The 18302-nt window shown below is 36.4% G+C and overlaps 1 protein-coding gene across 13 annotated transcripts in view; it reads left to right on the top strand.

Moving 5' to 3' along the window:
- BLTP1 (bridge-like lipid transfer protein family member 1) overlaps nt 1-18302 on the top strand; it is a 126451-nt gene that overhangs the window by 49658 nt on the left and 58491 nt on the right. For all 13 annotated transcript variants that reach the window (XM_075036977.1, XM_075036980.1, XM_075036974.1 and 10 more), the window contains 17 exons: nt 159-278; nt 2391-2668; nt 3427-3677; nt 4155-4413; nt 4834-5674; nt 6451-6521; nt 6998-7171; nt 7495-7615; nt 8489-8635; nt 9019-9146; nt 9582-9784; nt 11743-11940; nt 12622-12833; nt 13158-13309; nt 14205-14355; nt 15502-15654; nt 16901-17141. In XM_075036977.1, the coding sequence (XP_074893078.1) occupies nt 159-278; nt 2391-2668; nt 3427-3677; nt 4155-4413; nt 4834-5674; nt 6451-6521; nt 6998-7171; nt 7495-7615; nt 8489-8635; nt 9019-9146; nt 9582-9784; nt 11743-11940; nt 12622-12833; nt 13158-13309; nt 14205-14355; nt 15502-15654; nt 16901-17141 (3700 nt within the window). The remainder of the gene's footprint in view (nt 1-158; nt 279-2390; nt 2669-3426; nt 3678-4154; nt 4414-4833; nt 5675-6450; nt 6522-6997; nt 7172-7494; nt 7616-8488; nt 8636-9018; nt 9147-9581; nt 9785-11742; nt 11941-12621; nt 12834-13157; nt 13310-14204; nt 14356-15501; nt 15655-16900; nt 17142-18302) is intronic.

Raw genomic sequence — 18302 nt, 5'->3', positions numbered from 1 at the left:
ACCCTATCTCACACTCATGTTGATAGCGTAGAATAAGTAACTTTTTATTGCTCTAGTTTTAGGCATCTGTTAAGCAGAACAGAAGTAAAAGGATAAGCAGAAGTTAAACTCCTAATGTATGTATAAATCTTCTTTCTTTTTTTCTCCTTTTTCTTCAGATGAATTGTGTCCCTGGGCCATGCCCAACATCTGATGACTTAAAGTACACTATGACACGCTTAGCCATGGATGGAGCAGATCTGTATGTGGTAGAACATGGCTGTGCCACCAATATAAAGGTAAAAATATTTCTCTAACAGCAATTAAAATAATCCTTTGTCAACAGAGTTCTTGGTATTTTTCTGATAGAATAGCTACCTGAATTTATCGCTTGCTTACATGCAATGGACTAAGCAAACCTTCTGAAAATTCAAGTGATAAAAGGTTGGCTTGAACTGAGCCAGGAGTAGGTCGATTTGGCTTCTGCTTAGTAATTCCATTAGTGATCTTGGAAAATAGTGAGGAGCAGTGGATGTCTGCCAAAATACATGTGGAAGCTGCAGGTTTGGTGTAAAAATAAGAAAACACTGGGCAATATAAATCTCAGTGTCTGTACCTGAGAGCTAATAAGAACTTGTGCTGTAAGCTAGTAACTCAGCAACTGGAAATGATTGATATGGATTGCACACAAGTCAATGCTTGATAACTCATGATTGTCTTATGTGATACAGCTGTTTGAATTCAGATTTATCTTTGGTAGAGATGGGAGAAGTGTTAGTGCCACTGCCTGACTGCTCTAGTGTATGCTCTGTTCCAAAAAGGATGTGCAGAGAAGAGCTGATATTCTCTCCATTATCCTATCATACAGGAGGAAACTGGAATAATTTACTCAATGTAGCAAAATATAAGTTAAGAGACAGTTAAATTATGGTAACAACAGAAAAGGAGAAAAGTGCTATGCTGGTATAAGTGACTAGTAGTTGTGCTGTCCATTAATAAATTTGGTTTTAAAAGGTAGAGTTAACATGTAAGGTTTTGGGGACAGCTTCACAGTATGAGCAAGAATCTAACTGAAGGAAAGTGGTAATTGTTTTAGATGTTTTTTAAGGACATGGTATCTTGTCATTTGAATGGCTTGCTACCTTGTGGCAGTGAAAAAAAATGCGTTTGAGCCTCCAAATTCTTTTGAGTCCAATATTAAAAAGCACCATCACAAATATTAACTGTGTTTGGAGGCATAAATATGAATGGCAGTATTTTCAAAGGCATCTTAACCTAGAACTACTCTAGAAAATTATATCCTGAATGTGTTTCATTCAAATTAAAAAAAAAAAAGGTTTCCAGTGCTCTTTTATGGTCTGTGACAGAGATGGGAAGTAATAATTTAATATTAAGCCTGTGGGTAGCTCTTCAATGGCCAGGTTCTTTTTCAGTTTTCCTTCTTTTCTCTGTGAAAAGTTTGAAAACTCAATCTGAAATTTCAGGTACTTCATGGTGGCTTTTTGGAGAGGACTTAAGCTGTGCTGGGAACTTGGTCCAATGTCTTCAGATTATTTGAAGTTTGAACACTTAAGTATGTGTGGCAGGGCTATGTCATCTTTTATTAGTGTACACCAGTGTCGGGAAGGATCAATACTGTGTGGGCAGGTGGCTTAGTTGTACAGTGACCAATTTCCACAGCTAAGTGCGGCAGTAAAGCAAGAACTTCTGGTTCATCTTTGGAGAGGATTGGCTCGTGCTGGTACTGTGCTTTTCATAGGAGAGGGGCAGCCTCCTCTTTGGTTCAGCAAAATCCTGGAGTTACGCCACTACAAGAAATGGAGGGTGATCTTGCAAGGGCTACTGTAAGACAATTCATATGGATCTCAGTTAAGGTTTAGGATCTGGAATTTCCTGAGTTTTTCAGTGTTTAACGTGGCTGTCTCACTGAGGTATTTATTAGTTGCAGAGTTAATACAGCTTTGTATTCAAAGTATATAATCAATGTTTTAGACTAAGGACATAGAATGATATATATCATGTCAAATCATTCATCTGATTTTGAAACTTTCAGATTTCTTGGTTTTTAGATGGTAGTGAAGAATTTAATAATGATTTAATTTTTTAAAGCTTCATTACAACATCTGTCCAAAGTTGAGCTTCTTTTTTTGATCCCTTTACAAAAGGAGACTCCTAAGTAAAGATTTTATTTTTGTTACTTAAAAACTGGCTGAAACTAATTTCTAAGCTTGCCTTCTTTTGTGTGTGTGCACGTGCTTGCGTATGAAACTGGTTCTCTGTCTGTTTTGGAGAGAATAGTTTATCGAGATCTTTCTGGAATGTAGTAGGTGGTGTGTTAACTGGTTCAAGGCTACCCTTTCTTTATTTCACTCATGACTAATCAGAGTTCATGTTTTAAATCACGTTTTCAGATGGGTGCTATACGTATTGCAAACTGCAACCTCCACAACCAGTCCGTTGGAGAAGGTGTAAGCGCTGCTATTCAAGACTTTCAGCTGCGACAATATGTTGAGCAGGTGAACAATTGCAGAACTGGTCTTCAGCCAATATTAAGGAGGGCATATTGGCTGGAAGCTGGCTCTGTCAACTTGGGGCTCATCACTGCTGACATTGCTTTAGCTGCCGATCATCCTTCTAAACATGAAGTGCAGAGACATTTCTTAGAAACACATGATAACCGAACTAAGAGGTAAGAGATACAATTGAAGGAGATGCGTTTGAATTTTCTGGGGTGTGTAAGTTAATACATTCATCTAAAGATGGAACATTTTTTGCTTTTGAGGTTTTTTGTTTACATAGATTACAGTTTCTTGTAAACTTTTTTAAAGTATGTTGAATGCTTAGCTATGGGGTTGGTGGTTTGAATGTGCTTGGGCTATACAAAATCATATGATTTTTGGCAAAACTTACTTTTCCCTCTGCCTTCCCTTATCCCCCAAAATGAAGATCAGGAAGAGGAGGGAATCAAATTTGTTCTTTGTTCTCAAGCTGAACTGAAAACAGGCCTTAAAGAGTCCTGAGCAAGCTGATGAGCAGCTGTGAATAAGATGCCTGGTGTAACTGTGATTTGTGTCTCCCCAAAGACCAGTTGCCTCTGGCATAAGCAGCATACATCAGTGTGGAGTGTGTTTGCAGTGCTTGCCTCTGTGCAGAGAGAAAGGGTTGTTACTATTAACATGGATTGTGGCAGGTGGATGTAATCTATGCCTCAGCACGGTTGCTTGAGCACTGCATATACATTTGTGATTTGCTCCTTTGTGGAGCTAATCCTTCATTTTATGTCTGACATCTGTGTTTCAGATACAAATCTTACTAACTCATTTCATGCCAGGTGAAATAGGAGCTCACATACAAGAGGGGGATATCTTTTAATCTTGTTTTCACTGAATTTAAATGTACTAAGGCTGATGTGGTCATGTTTTTGTTTTGTTTTCTGCCTTTGGATAGGCTGTGGTTTTTGTGGCCTGATGATAATTTGAGGAACAAGAGAAGTAAGAACAAGTGTGGCTGCCTTGGTGGTTGTCGATTCTTCGGTGGCACGTTAACAGGACTAGATTTCTTCAAACTTGAGGAACTGACACCTTCAAGCAGCTCTGCTTTCTCAAGTACAAGTGCAGAATCTGATATGTTTTATGGGCAGTCTTTACTGCAGCCAGGAGAATGGATAATTACTAAGGAGATCCCGAAAATTTTAGACGGTGAGAATGCATTGTACTGTAATTTTACTCTATTTTGCCCAGAAGTATAATTTCTTAACTATATGTTAATATTTATAGTCTTTCCAATTCTGATTAATGAGTAGTACTTGTTGCGCCCTTGTGCAAGAGGTCTTGTAGTGGCATGGGCCCTTCTAAGAGCTGACAGTAGCTTGAAAGTAGTGAGTAAGCTTTCATATGCTAAATTTTTATATTAACATGCAACTCCTTTCTGAGTAAAAACAAATTTTTTGACTTGCATGTGTTCTACTTGTATAGAAAGCAGTCTACCAAGACAACCTCATGTTTTGCTGCTATGATTTTATTCATTTTTGTTAGTACAACATGCTACTATGTGTATGCATTTCAAAACAGGGGCTTTTATTTAATAAGGGGTTGGTTTTTTTCAGTGGGTAGGGAAGACACCATTGCAGTTGTGTTATCAGATGTTCAATTTTTCTTTTCTGTTTCTGATCCTAGGTAAAGGAAATGGTGTAAAACGAAAAGATTGGGATTGCAGATCTGTGGGTATAGAAATAGAAAGAAAAGCACAACATCTAAGTCTACAAGTGCCATTGCGCTCCCACAGCTCCTCATCATCTTCGGAGGAAACGAGCAGTTCCAGTGCTGCACTCCCCTTGCTTGCAGGTGAGAAGGACAGCCCATCATCAACTACTGAGGATCACTTGGGACAGAAGGAGTTCTTGTCTGGTGCAAAAAGGGAAGATGGTCATGGAAGGTTAGTACTCTCTGTCCAGGTAGAAATATAATTCGACTCTTGAACATGTTGTGACAGAAAAAAACCCTTATATTTAGCAATTTATAAAGTGTTGGTTGTTCCCTAATGCTACTGCTGAAATGTGTATCCTGGTTTGAATGCAAATTTGGATCCCTCATAGGGGATGATTACCTGATCTGGGTAGAAAATCCAGCATGTAAGACAACAGCACTTGCCGTTCATGTTTGTTTTTACATCCCCTATATGTAGACAAGTGGACTACTAAGTGGCAGAATTTAGTATGTAATCGGCATTATGAAAATAATTGTTGTGCTGATAGAAAGTCATGGAATCACTGAAGTGTTTGACAACTTCTGTAATGTAAAAAGAGAAGCATTATATAATAAAATAAGCAAATGAACCTTTAATTCTTGTTTCCAGTGTTCCAGTTGAGGGTGCAGAGGGCAGCCCTGCATCCCCTGGCAGCCAGGAAAGGCCTGTTGGTCAATCTCCCCTGAGGTCTCCACTGAAACGGCAAGCATCCGTGTGCTCCACCCGACTCGGGAGCACCAAGAGCCTCACAGCAGCTTTCTATGGAGACAAGCAGCCTGTTCCAGTTGGTGTGCAGTTCAGCAGTGACGTGTCTCGCAGTGATGAGAATGTCTTGGACTCCCCAAAGCAGAGGAGGAGCTTTGGTTCTTTTCCATATACTCCATCTGCAGATTCAAACTCATTTCACCAGTATCGCTCGATGGATTCCAGTATGTCAATGGCTGATAGCGAAGCTTATTTTTCTGCAGCGGAAGAGTTTGAGCCAATAAGTAGTGATGAAGGTCCAGGAACCTATCCAGGGAGGAAGAAGAGAAAAAAGCAAGCTCAGAAAATTGAATATAGTAGAGGGTCTATTTATCACAGTGTAGAAGGGCCCTTAACAAGCACAATCCATGGAGAAATTAGTCAAGATGTTAAAACATTGCCAATTAAGACTCATCCTTCACAGGCTTCATTTGTTTCGGCTCTAGGAGAAGATGAGCATGTTGAGAATATCTATGTCATGGAATCTGAGAAGACTGTTGAAAGCGAGCAAATAACTTCTCAGCAGCCTGTAATGGCATGTTACCAAAATTATCTTACACAGTTCCAGGTCATCAACTGGTCAGTAAAGCATCCAACTAACAAAAGAACTTCAAAATCCTCATTACATCGCCCTTTAGACCTTGACACGCCAACAAGTGAAGAAAGCTCGTCATCTTTTGAACAACTTTCTGTCCCAACATTTAAGGTATGGAAGATGGAGGAAGAAGGAGGAGAGAAGGGATAAGAATTCAAAAGAAGTTAAAATTGCTTAGTACACTTGTTGTGTAAATAAAGCTGTGAGAAACTTAGAACTTGTTGCTTTTGGTTAAGGAATACCTTGGATTTCTAACTTCAGATCATGGGCTGTGTGGCTGGGAGGTTGTGGAAAAGAAAAGACGGAGTTAGAATTCTGTGGATAAGATGTGTGTTCTGAATTGTTATTGTTGCACTTAAAAATGCTGCCTGTTGAATGATATGCAACTGAAGGATATTTATGTGAGTTTTGTTTAAAATATATATTACACAGAAGTTCAGTAGCAGTACATTTAATACTCATAAAGTATAATCTAGGCTGTAAATGCTTTATTTCAAAGTAAAATTGAAACTCAGATTTAGTGAATGATTTTTGTAAAATAATGGAAATTACTTGGTAGAAAATAGGTGCCTAAGCTCTGGAATTTAATTTGTTATCACATCGCAGCAAAAGCTTTGTGTGCGTGCAAGCCTTTCGTAAATTATTATTTGAAGTCTTTTTTTATTAAAGAAATTAGTCACTATCTATGTAAAAACTTCATAATCTAATCTCTCAAGTCATTTAAGAAAAATAAACCTAGGAGTTTATAGAAACTGTATTGGGGAATCTGCACATGACGGATTCTTTTAAGAAAAGAACTGTAAGGAGAATCTTTATTTGAAGATTCCTTGGGTATTTTTTTCATATATAGAAAGAATGTAATAAATATTTTTGCACTTTTGTCTTAGATTGTCAAACAGGGTCTCACAGCTAATTCATTACTGGACAGAGGCATGCAGCTTACAGGATCAACATCTAAGTAAGTTAAATACTGCATAACATTATTAGCATATTTTTTAAAAGTAGTATTTTCCTCATACACTTGTTAAATATTTTTTGGCTCTTGCTAGCCATTCCAAAATTTGATTTGTAGTAGTAGTTTTCAGCACAGATCGATCTTAGAACAGAGTATTCTATTACAAAATATTTGGGTTTGGCTTGGGAAAGCATTAAATGATTTCACTCATGTGTTTTCAAGATTACGAATGGGAACTTAATTTAAATTAATTTGGGAGGTGCTTATAGTGCTTATGGCAAGTGTCCATTGCATTGCCAAAACCTGAACTTGAATCTAGGGAAGGGCCTTGCCCTGGGATTATGTTTGTGTGCTTTCTAAGCTGTGCAGTAGAAGAAACCTGCCATTATATGCATTCTTTTAAGAATTACAATGATACCAAGACACTTCTGTATTTCTTTTACAAACCTACATTATTAATATGTACTTGACTTGTTTAGTACACCTTATACTCCTTTGGAAAAGAAGTCTGCAGAAAATACAGATGATGAAACAATAACTGAAGAATGGACGTTGGATCACCCTGTCTTCCAGACACGGACAACGGCAATAGTGGAAGTAAAAGGAACTGTAGATGTAGTTCTGACTCCTCTTGTAGCAGAGGCACTGGATAGGTAATTAATTCTACTTTTAATACTGCAGTGTTAATTGATTATGCCTAAAATTTTCTAAAATCAAAGCTGTTTTGTTCAGCAAAGCTTTAGATAAAAGGATTGAATGATGTGACTGATGGAACAGTAGGGCCTTGTACCCAGTGAATGTAACTCTGCATTTCCCATGAAGAAGCTAGAACAATGTTATGCTGGCCTGGGAGGTGCCCTTTATGTCTGTCAGTGCTTAATTTTTTTTCTCTGTAGTGTTAATTAAACATTATTGATGGTATGCCACATGAAACTGGAAGCTTAAATGGTCTGCTGTGGGTTGTTTCCTCTCACAGGTATATAGAAGCAATGGTGCATTGTGCTAGCTCTCGACACCCAGCAGCAATTGTTGATGATCTGCACTGCAAAGTTCTTCGAGATGCTGTACAGAACAGCAAAACAAGCTTCTCAGAAAATGTAAGAAAGGGAACAAGAAAAATGCACAAAGATTTGAAAGAATATTGTTTTCTATATTTTACGTAGAAAAAGTTTGAATTCAATTCAGTGTTTTGAGGTATAGTAGCTAAATGCTGTATTAATTTGGAATACATATTTATTTTTATCTTGTGCCTAATATACGTGCATTTTTCTAATCGACTGTTATATACTGTCTTTCAGTTACCAGAAATCTCTCTTGCAGGACCAAAGTGAAGTTTTTCTAATTTGGATGGTCTACTCAGTAGCTACAGTAATTTGCATGAGATCATACATTCTGTTCTTGGAAATTGCTATAACTTATGTATTATATTCATATCAGCAATACATTATTTATTATTTTACAGTAGTTAGGGAGATAGTCTCTGTGAGGTAGAGGAAAGTTCAAAGTAAGCTGTGAAAGTGCACGTGCTTTTTTTGCAGTTCATCTGATACCTTAGAAAACTAATTTAGCTTGAAAAGAATTGTATGGTAGTTCTACAGAATTAGGAGTTCTTTCTGTCCAAGTTAATGACCACATCTATATTTTATGATTTCTTAGACTTCACAGTGTAACGGACACTAGTAACATACTTCATAATAAGTTGTTCTATATAACTTGTATATGCAGAACTCAAACTTTCAGCTGAAATCTGGTCATTAGAAAGTTTATTGCAGAACAGCTTTGCTACCCTTATGGATTTAGACCTACTGTATCTGTAAGTGCTACATTCCTTGTTCTAGAAATCATGGTATTGTACTTTAAATAAAGTCAGAATCTCTTGCTGCTTCAGTGCTAATAAACTGTCCTGTTACTCTTTAGCTTAGCAGCTCTGAGTTTCAGTGAGAACAAATTATTTTTTTCCCCCCTCCAAGTTATCTTCAAAGCAGGATATTAGAGGAACAAAAATAGACACTACCACTACAGGAACAACAAACCAGGGACCAGCACAGACCAATCTCTCACTTAAGCAAGATAATGTGACAATTAAAGGTCTTCAGGCCAACGTTACCGTACCAAAGGTAAAAGCTTTTTGTTTAGCTTATTGGTAGACACATGCCTCACAAATTACCCTTATTTTGCATCCCTACTAGTTCCCCAAAAGCTTAAGTAAACCTATGCATTTGTGCTAGGTAACTAATGTTTTGAACAGGATAGACTGTTTTGGAGCTGCTTAGTTTTATTATGGTAGGTGTACAAGTTAAATAACAACCACTGTAGGGATAACTGACTACTATGTCTTTAAATTATGTTTTTACATCTTCTAGGTGTGATGGTTTTATCTTTTATTTTTTCATTTTACTGAGAAGTGTGAGACAAGATTGTATCGGAAATTAGTGATGTATACTTAATGTATACATGTTTTTCTAAATTTCTTTACTCTTTCGGGGAATTCCACATATAGGTGAACCTGTGTTTGCTACAAGCATCTGTTGATGAATCCCCAGGAGTGTCTTCTGGCAAAACCGTGACTCATGTTTCATTAGTAGCTTTGTGTTTTGATAGAATTGCTACGCAAGTTCGTATGAATAGGTAAGAATAGTACATATCACTATTTGTGGCTCTTTCTTGTTAAGTTAGTTCAAAGACTTACAATGATGCCAATTTTTTGCAGTTCTGAAGAGTATTTGAAAAAGTTGTCATGACTGAGTTAAGAAATGAAATGTTGTCTGTGTTTTATAAGTTAACATCTAATATCTAATCAGAATTGCAGTTTCTTTAAGAAGTGGAGGAACCCTTCTGTAATGTTTTCGGAACTTTAGTTTTAACTCTTTCTTGCTTATGTCATGCAGGATAAAATTAAATTTTTCAGTACTTTTCTACCAAAGCATATGTATCTTCTGTCTTGCAAAGAATTAGTCGTAACACTGCTGTGCCAATGTTACTGGAAGTTTTAAACAAAAATAATCAAATGAAATACGTCTATCTTAGATTTGCTTAATTGTTTTTTCTCCCTTATATTCAAAGGGGTATAGTTGAGGAAACGTCAAACAATGCAGAAACTGGGAGGAATTCTGTCACATTTGATCGTTACATCCAAACCAGTAAAATGCAGCCCCAGTCTTCTGGCTCACTGAGATCCAATGCTGGAGCAGAAAAAGGAAAAGAAATTGCTGCTAAATTGAACATTCATCGTGTTCATGGACAACTTAGAGGCCTTGATACAACAGGTAAGCCTTTTTTTTAATTGTGGAAATGTCAGTTTTCATAAAACCAATTGGTTATAGTTGGCCTTGAACTTGTATTTTGGTTGTGGTCTTTTTTTATCTACATAGATAAAAAGACACTTGAACATGGGGATTTTGCAGATATTCTAAAAAGAAGTTTAGGATAGTTACTCTGAATTATTTTCTGTTATTCTACTAAAGTGCTAGATTTAAATGTAGGCAGAGTGAAAACTATCAAGACAAACTTCTAAGCAGTTTGTGTGGCAGATGAGTTGCATTGTAAATGTTGACATACACTGGTAAAATTTGCAGCCTGGGCTCCCTTCCTCCCAGCTGATCTCTTTTCAGCTACCATTTTTTGTCATCTGGTGCGGGGAATGAATTATGCTTACTTGCTTTCTTACTGCTTTCTAACAATTTCAAGGGAGGTATAATGTGCCAGTTGTACTGGCAATTTCAGCATGACAAGCTGTAGATTTTTAACTATCGTGACTATAAAACTGAAAATGAGATCTACCCGATTGTCTTCCTTCTTGTTTGTGTTAAAGAAATTCCTTCAAGAGGCTATGAATAAAATTTAGCTGCTATAACCCCTGATCTGGGAAAAAATGACAACAGTAGAGGCAGTTTTTGTTAAAACTGATTCAATTTTGATGGAATCTATACCAGTTAGTGCCTTGTTTTTCTCTGTCCCATAAAGAATAGGAATCTTTAGGACATGAGGAAGTGCTCTGTGAAGCAAGTATGATTAAAACCCACACAATAAACAAAAAACCCAAAACCACCACTGTGCAAAGATGAGTGAGCACATGAAATGGGAGGAGAACAAAAGCAATAAGAGAATGTTAAAATGCTTAACTCCATTTTTACTTAGTTATGGGTAGAATCTTAGCAGTAGTGTCCTGTGTTAGGTGTGCTGCAGACATTCAAGAAGGCCAAGTAATTTTTGAATTCTAACCAAGAAAACTCAATCTTCTATTTAAAAGGTTCGAGAAATGTCTTTCTAGGGATCTTATTTCACATATACTTCAAAAGGGATTGCGGTTATAAGTTGGAGGCAGAGAGTGAGGATTGGAAGGGATGTAAATTGACTCAGTGTAGTTCTTTTCCTCAGATATTTGACATTTAGCTCTGTGTGTGAGTTAATAGGTAATAGGTATAAAATTATTTAAAATGTTCCTTCAGAAATGTCACTAGAAGAAAGGATTTACATGTAAGCTACATCCTAACATCAAAGAAATCAAGGTGGCATAGTACCCCCCTGCATCGTAGACAGCAAAGACCATAATGAATTAAAAACTGCTTGAGTCTGTATTTTCTTAGGAATCAGTGAGACTTAGTGCTTTACATCCTCCCAACACAGACATAGACATGCTTCCAACCAAGAAGCAGTCTTTGAATTAAAATGAGAACTTTATTTCTAAATAATCCTTCAAGTATGCTACAGTTAATATCAAATGCATTTCTACTGAAACATACTATCCAAGAGCGCTGTCAGTGTCACTGCCATTTGTTGTTATTATACCTTAGGTATTTATAAGGAATGGATTGTTTTGGTAAAGTAATTTCAGCCCAGTTGCCAGTTTCAGAGAAAAATCGGAAGAGCTTGTTTGTACAGATGTCTTTGGAACCATGACTACAAAAAGACAAAGGTGGCAGATGAGTTCGGATTGGGAATGCCTCGAAGCTTTAACTTTGTGTTGCTTGGTCCTTGTTTTTTCCGAACTTAAAAAGTACCCCGCCCATATTAACATACCAGGAGCAAGGTTTTTCTTCCTCTTTCTGTGCTGCTTTTTTTCTTGCTTATGCTTCAATTTTTTTTCCTTCCTCCCCCACCCACCTCTTTGAGGAATACTAAAGGGAGACCACTCCCAAAACTCTGTGAACTTCAGAGAGCTTTTTGAAGATGTGAAGTTTTTTTCATTTTGTAATAAAGTGATAAATATGGGTTTTTTTCACAGATATTGGAACTTGTGCAATAACAGCTATTCCTTTTGGGAAATCAAAAGTTCTTTTTACTTTGGAAGAGTTGGATGAGTTTGCTTTTGTGGATGAAACAGATCAACAAGCTGTTCCAGATGTAACTCGAATTGGTCCTAGTCAAGAGAAGTGGGGCTGGATAATGTTCGAGTGTGGAATTGAAAATTTAACTATAAAAGGTAAAGCTTATATGGGCTTTATATTATTTTGCTTTATGAAGCTGCTTACAATTCTGTTGTTAGGTCTTCTAGTTTAGCAATTATTTGATTAGAAATTGCTGAATATAGGTAATACTAAATAGTACAAGTCTGTTCTAAATAAATTATATCACATAAATTATACAATAAAGGAACTTTTAGTAATCAATACCACTTATAGTAGTGTATGAAATAATTCCATATAAACTGGTTTCAGCAGTTTCTGAACATAAGGTAGAAATTGACAATTTCACTGGTCACTTAAATCCTGACCTTGCAATCATACGCACAGTAAGTGTCTGCACGTAGGGCCAGAGTTTTGCTTTGGGAGGTGAAAGGTAGCTTTAAAAAGAAAAAAAACAACCCAGTATATATATGTATTTTCTGTCATCGAAGTTATTATTTTCAGGGAATAGTGTTTAACAAAAACATCTTTATGTGAGTACTCTTCATCTACTTGGAACAAACTATCAGGAGCTCTACAACTAGCTGTTAAATTGTATAAAAATTGTAGTGATAAATCGTTCTGTAAAATGGTAATGCATCTCATTGAACCAAAATCGTATGTATTTCTCCTCAAGTGCAGATCTTTTCTATGGGACATAACTTGTAGATATTTATGCATGGGAAACATTTACAGTCTTGGTATATGTGCTTTTATAGGAGGAAGACAATCTGGAGCAGTATTGTATAATACGTTTGGAGTCATGGGTAAATCAAGAGATACAGAAAGAGGTGGATTGCTTGCATCAAATAACTCTTCAGATTCTCCAACCGGTAGTGGTTATAATACTGATGTGTCTGACGATAACCTTCCTTGTGATAGAATAAGTCCCTCTTCAGATATTAATGGAAATTCAGTTTCAGATGAGCAGGTATGTATATACTATGTAGAAATGACTGGTCTTTGGCTGGGTGGTTTTTTTTTAAAGTTATTAACATTCGTAATAAAAAAATTGACAATTTAACAGTTGTCTTGTTGTGCCAGCTGCATTCATGCTGTCTACTTGTACACTGAACTTTCAGCTTTCTGCAAGGTCTCTTGGGAGAGTTGGTGGACAGCATTAGTTTATTTTTCTTTACCTAAACGCATGTGAAACTATTTTTTATGAGCAGTACACCGTATGGTATGTACTGCCTTTCAGTGTAATCACTTTGTAAAACAATTTCACTTTTGACTTTGTGTTTCCTTTTTTAAGGATGAAGGTGTTGAATCTGATGATCTAAAAAAAGATATACCCTTGATGCCTCCTCCCCCTGACTCCTGCAGCATGAAGTTAACAATCAAAGAAATTTGGTTTAGTTTTGCAGCCCCTACCAATGTACGCTCTCCAGCCCATGTATTTTCAAGGTATAACTTTACCTGATTTAAAAAAAAGAAAATGATGGTTTTGCTTTCTTAAATTGCACTTGTATTTAGTAGATTCTGAGTGTAATTTCGTTAATTTTTGAAGCTTCTCTGGAAATGAAAATTTTGAATTTTGTATATATCACAGTAATGCTTGCTTCAATTTTTTATTGTTATTTATATGGAAGTGTTGCTAGAAAATTTTTAGTTAGGTATGATTAAAAGAAGAAACATTAAAAAAAAACAAAACAAACCTTGCAGTGAGACTGAAATGTATGAAGGAGAAAGGCAGGGGAGGGTATTTTTTCTGAGTAGGAGAGATGCTAGAGGAGAGAACCATTCAGTGCTTTTGGTATTCAGCCTGATGCTTAACCCTTGATCTTACTGCCATTTCACTGTAAAGTTCAAGATAAATCTTTCTAAGATAGTTTTTCATATTGTGTTTGTAGAACAAGTCAAATATTCCTGTCTGTCAGTAGCTTAAGCTCAGTATAGAGCTGTGAATTAGAAAATACGCTTTGTGCTTTTCCTAATATTCTTGCCTCAGTCCTTCAGCAGAAGTCCTTTGTGACGTGTTGTGTGACAGTTAATGTGGGATTCAGTCAGTGATAAGAATTTCAAACTGTATGATTTCAGTAGGGAATACAAATAGGAAAAGGAGGGAATAATGGTAGCAAGAGTAGATGGAATCATGAGTGTGTGAGCGAGTAAAACAAAACCTGCCTGAGGTACTTTTTGCCAGTTTTCATTTTCTGGGCAGTAAGTCTGTGTTTGTTACTTTGCAACATTGTTCTGTCATATTCCACCTATTTGAATGTCATTCATAAGGCCATTAGAAAATCTTGCTAATTGCTGCTGCTGAATGTGAATACCTAATGCTTTTTATTTTTCTCAATAGGCAGCTGAACCTGCTGAGTACTGCAACACCTGCAGTTGGTGCTTGGCTTGTTCCCATTGATCAAGTGAAATCGTCATTAAATAAACTAGAAACTGAAGGAACTCTGCGAATCTGTGCTGTTATGGGTTGCATTATGACCGAAGCTTTAGAGGTAAGTGACCCTTATGAAATCAATAGACATATCAGAATACACAGAGCAGTGTTATGTGTAATAGGTAATATATATTTGTTTGGGATTCTGGATGTTTTCACTGACAAACTTACAGCATCTCTTACGAGCCTTTAATTCCATAATTGGTCACAAGAACTCACTATCTGTGCTTTTTGTAGGCAATCTGAATTTCAGTGGAAAAAATTCAGCTGTTACTAGTGAGGAAGTCTTGTGCTTCTTACAGGAGTGCATCTCCATGTAAAACAACTGGAAATTCTGCCTCTTGAAAGGGAAGAGTAAGAAATAGGGCTGTAGCGACTGGTATATTTTATGAAATATGAAAGTGTGTTGAATTATGAAATATACAGGGTATCTTTTGGGAGAAAATGTGAATTTCTGTGCTCCTGCAGCGTGTTGCATCATTGTGTTTATTGGACCTGCTTGTTAGAGGAGGGGAGGAAAGCATAGCAAAGGTGAAACGTTCTACCAAGAAACACAAAATAGACAAATTTTTTGTTGCAAGCTAGGATTGGTAGAGCTTTTATGACAAATTGGCTGTTTCTGTGAGTTGCTAAGGAGCTTTCTTGTGGGTAGGCGGTTTTCTGCTGTTCATTTACTTAGCACCATCTAGTGGGAAGATTTTGAGGTGATACCTGTTGTTGAGGTCCCGTCTTGCATTTTAAGATTGACAATCTTAGTGTCAGGCTAGTTTTCTGGTGTACTCAAAAATCATCCTTTGCAGCAGTCTCTTATTGCTGCCTCCCTTCTTATTTCTTTTCCTACCCTTTTTCTAGCATTAAACCAAATTAGAGAAGTGCCTGGTTTTTCTTTAACTGCAAATAAACAGTTTCTTTGAAAATCTCAGCTAGCTGCGCATATATGACTATTGGTCCAGAAGTAACTACAAAGTCTGCGATTTGAATCCAGCCTTCTGTTTTATAGCTTCATATAAATAAATAAGCATCAAGTATGATTTTTCACATACACTATTTAAAATAAGGCAGGTATCCATGTGGCAAGTCTTTGTTGCAAAAGTTCAAAATGGGGCTAGAAGTTTGTGATATCATAGGTAAAATCTTGTAGTTTGTGCGCATGTTCTGTTTGCAAGTATGTTCATATGTGAAAAATTGTTACATTTTAATCTAGAATAAAAGTATGCACTTTCCTCTGAGAAGCAAGTACAACAGGCTTACGAAAGTGGCTCGCTTCTTGCAAGAAAATCCTTCTTGTTTACTGTGTAATATATTGCACCATTACCTTCACCAAGCAAATTACTCCATTATTGAGGATGCCACCATGGTGAGTTACCCTGTAAAAATGGAAATAACTCAGTGCGTTAGTTTCAATTGTACCAGTTCTAATGCCTTAAATTAGGTAACAGTTTAAGGAAAGTTAACAAACAAGAAAATATAACCTAAATTCATATATATCCTTAAATTAATAAGTAGATGTGGCTTCTCTCATTTCATTTTCTTTCAGGTCTGCTGGTTTTGTTGTGGTCTGTGTATATGCATAATTTTTATCAAGTTATTTTATAGTAAATACATGAGAAATCATAAACCAGGAAGGCATGTCTTTAAAATTGTTAATGGCCATTTTCTCAGATATCGTTTTTCTTAAAGATAACAGCAAAGTAGTAAAAATTTGCATCTGTAGTTTTACAATTGAATAAATCTCAATTATTAAGGCAAGTGCATGCACTGATCAGCTTATTCCAAACTGTCTTCTCAGAACTAGTTTTAATGTCTTTTAGAAATACTTGGATAATGCAGACAGTTTAAGAAAAGAGCTAGAATTGTAGAAACTCTAAGGCTTAAGAATCTAATCTTTTTCTTGGTAGCTTCAGAATGTAAATCTCTGGATTGTAGTGGTAAATAATTGTTTGAACAAACATATCAGGCATAAGGAGGAGTGTTTTTCCTGATTTTGTGTCATTTTCATAATCCAATTCCACAGCTGTCAGATTTAAACACTGTGTTTTTCAACATACTCAGCTGAGAGCCCAGTGATCAGAAATAGCACAATTTGTGGCAGAAATAGCACTGTTTGATTTGTGGTCAAAATATGAAGCATTTTTTTCTTTAGCACAATTCAGTGATATAATCAAAACATTTCTTATTTTTTACCTCAAATTTATGTTTTTAAAATACTGCTTACCAACAATGGAAAGCCCCTCATCTTTTAATCTCAGTTCTGTTTCTACAGTCAATCTAGTGCTATTGTGAATTTTAGTTCACAGCCTTATAATTACTTATGTACTTTTAGTTTCATATTTAATAAACCTGTTTCCTGTTGTTTATTTTTGGTCCCTTGGGCTAGATCCTCAGGTCATGTAGTTGAATGTTTTCACTGTGTTCAATGAAGCTGTAATTTTTATCTGTTCACTATGGCTTCTTATATCTGAGTGGACGTTGTGTGGAGCCAGCATGTTTCAGTTGTAAGTCTCTTAAGCGCAAAGATTTAAGGGAGTTCTGACTTTTTTTTCCTCCAGTTTACTTAATGTATATCACAGCATTTTAAATTTTTTTTTTTTTTTTTTTTAAAGAGCGATGGCCTTCCTGCCTTAGTGACCTTAAAGAAAGGTCTAGTTGCCTTAGCAAGGCAATGGATGAAGTTCATTGTGGTGACCCCAGCCTTTAAAGGAGTCAGCTTACACAGACCGACTCAGCCAGTGAAATTGCAGACGAATGCCTGCCATGAGCATGAGGATGGACTTGGATTAGACAACGGAGGGGGTCTTCAGAGTGACACAAGTGCTGATGGAGCAGAGTTTGAATTTGATGCAGGTATTTTTGTGTTTTTCTGTCTCCATAAAAATTCACGGGGACAAGTAGCTCCTCTCGGAGCATTTGTATCTTCTTTAGTTTTAATGCTTGAATACATTATAGTCGTCGTCTTTAGAGTCATCAGGCTTCTTTTACTAGACTCATCTTCATTTTGAAGCTGCTGCTGACAATTATATAGTATTATAATAATTATTACTTGTTTGGGGAAAAACAAACCAGGAGACCTCTCTTTCTTCACATGCTTCATTTTCTTATTTACTGCACAAAATATATCAACTTAATTATTTCCTAGCTTCGAATTAGGATTTTGTTGTGCAGCTTCTGACCTTAGTTAAGAATTGTAACATGCAATTCTATGAACTCTCCCAGGAACAGCTTCAAACCTACCTTCTTATTTGTTCTTTGTGAAGACATGTTTTCGTATTCCCCCCCCGCCTCATTTTTACTGCTTTGTATCTGTTAGACTTCTGTTGCCAGCTCACACATTGCCAAGTTCACATAAGTTACTGATTTAGCTTTGTACTTGGTACAGAGCTGACTTAAGTAAGAACCACAGAAAGGAAGGCCATAAATAAACACATGTTGTTGCAGTACTCTTTTTTGCTGTCTTCAGTTGACTTAGTTATTTTGTGTTTGTAGCATCTATGCACAGTGCTGCTGTTCTCAGGAATGCAATGTTTATGTTTTCTCAAGTAACAATTCCGGAACATTGAGGGGAAAATAATTTTAAAAAATCAGGAGGAGAAAAAGCCAGGCAACAGTTATCAGCGTAAAGAGAGGAAACCCAAAGATGTTTGTGTGTGAAACTTGTATGTTATCATACAGTATGATGGAAATTTTTGCTCCCTCCTCTAAAATATCTCCTTTGGTTGAGCAGCAACAGACGATAAGAACCAGTGAAGTATTTTAATTTTTTTCCCCTCTGTGTACATTATTCTATTTTTCACCAAGAATTTTGGAAGTGGCAATTTTGCTGCCTTGTATACATTTACTTACAGATGGAATTTATGCCAATGTAAGCATCTTAATTAAAAAAATGAACAGCCATGCCAGAGTCAGCAAAAGGAAGTGAAATTTGGCAACTTTCTTTTGGATCTGTAGCACAGAGCAACAGTTGTATGACATGAGAAGGACAAAGATTTGTACTTGGATTATTAAACA

This window comes from Buteo buteo, chromosome 1 (genome assembly GCF_964188355.1).
Source record: "Buteo buteo chromosome 1, bButBut1.hap1.1, whole genome shotgun sequence".
Classification (NCBI taxonomy): Eukaryota; Metazoa; Chordata; class Aves; order Accipitriformes; family Accipitridae; genus Buteo; species Buteo buteo.
The sequence above is the reverse complement of the archived record's forward strand: the minus strand, read 5'-3'. Positions and strand labels throughout refer to the sequence as shown.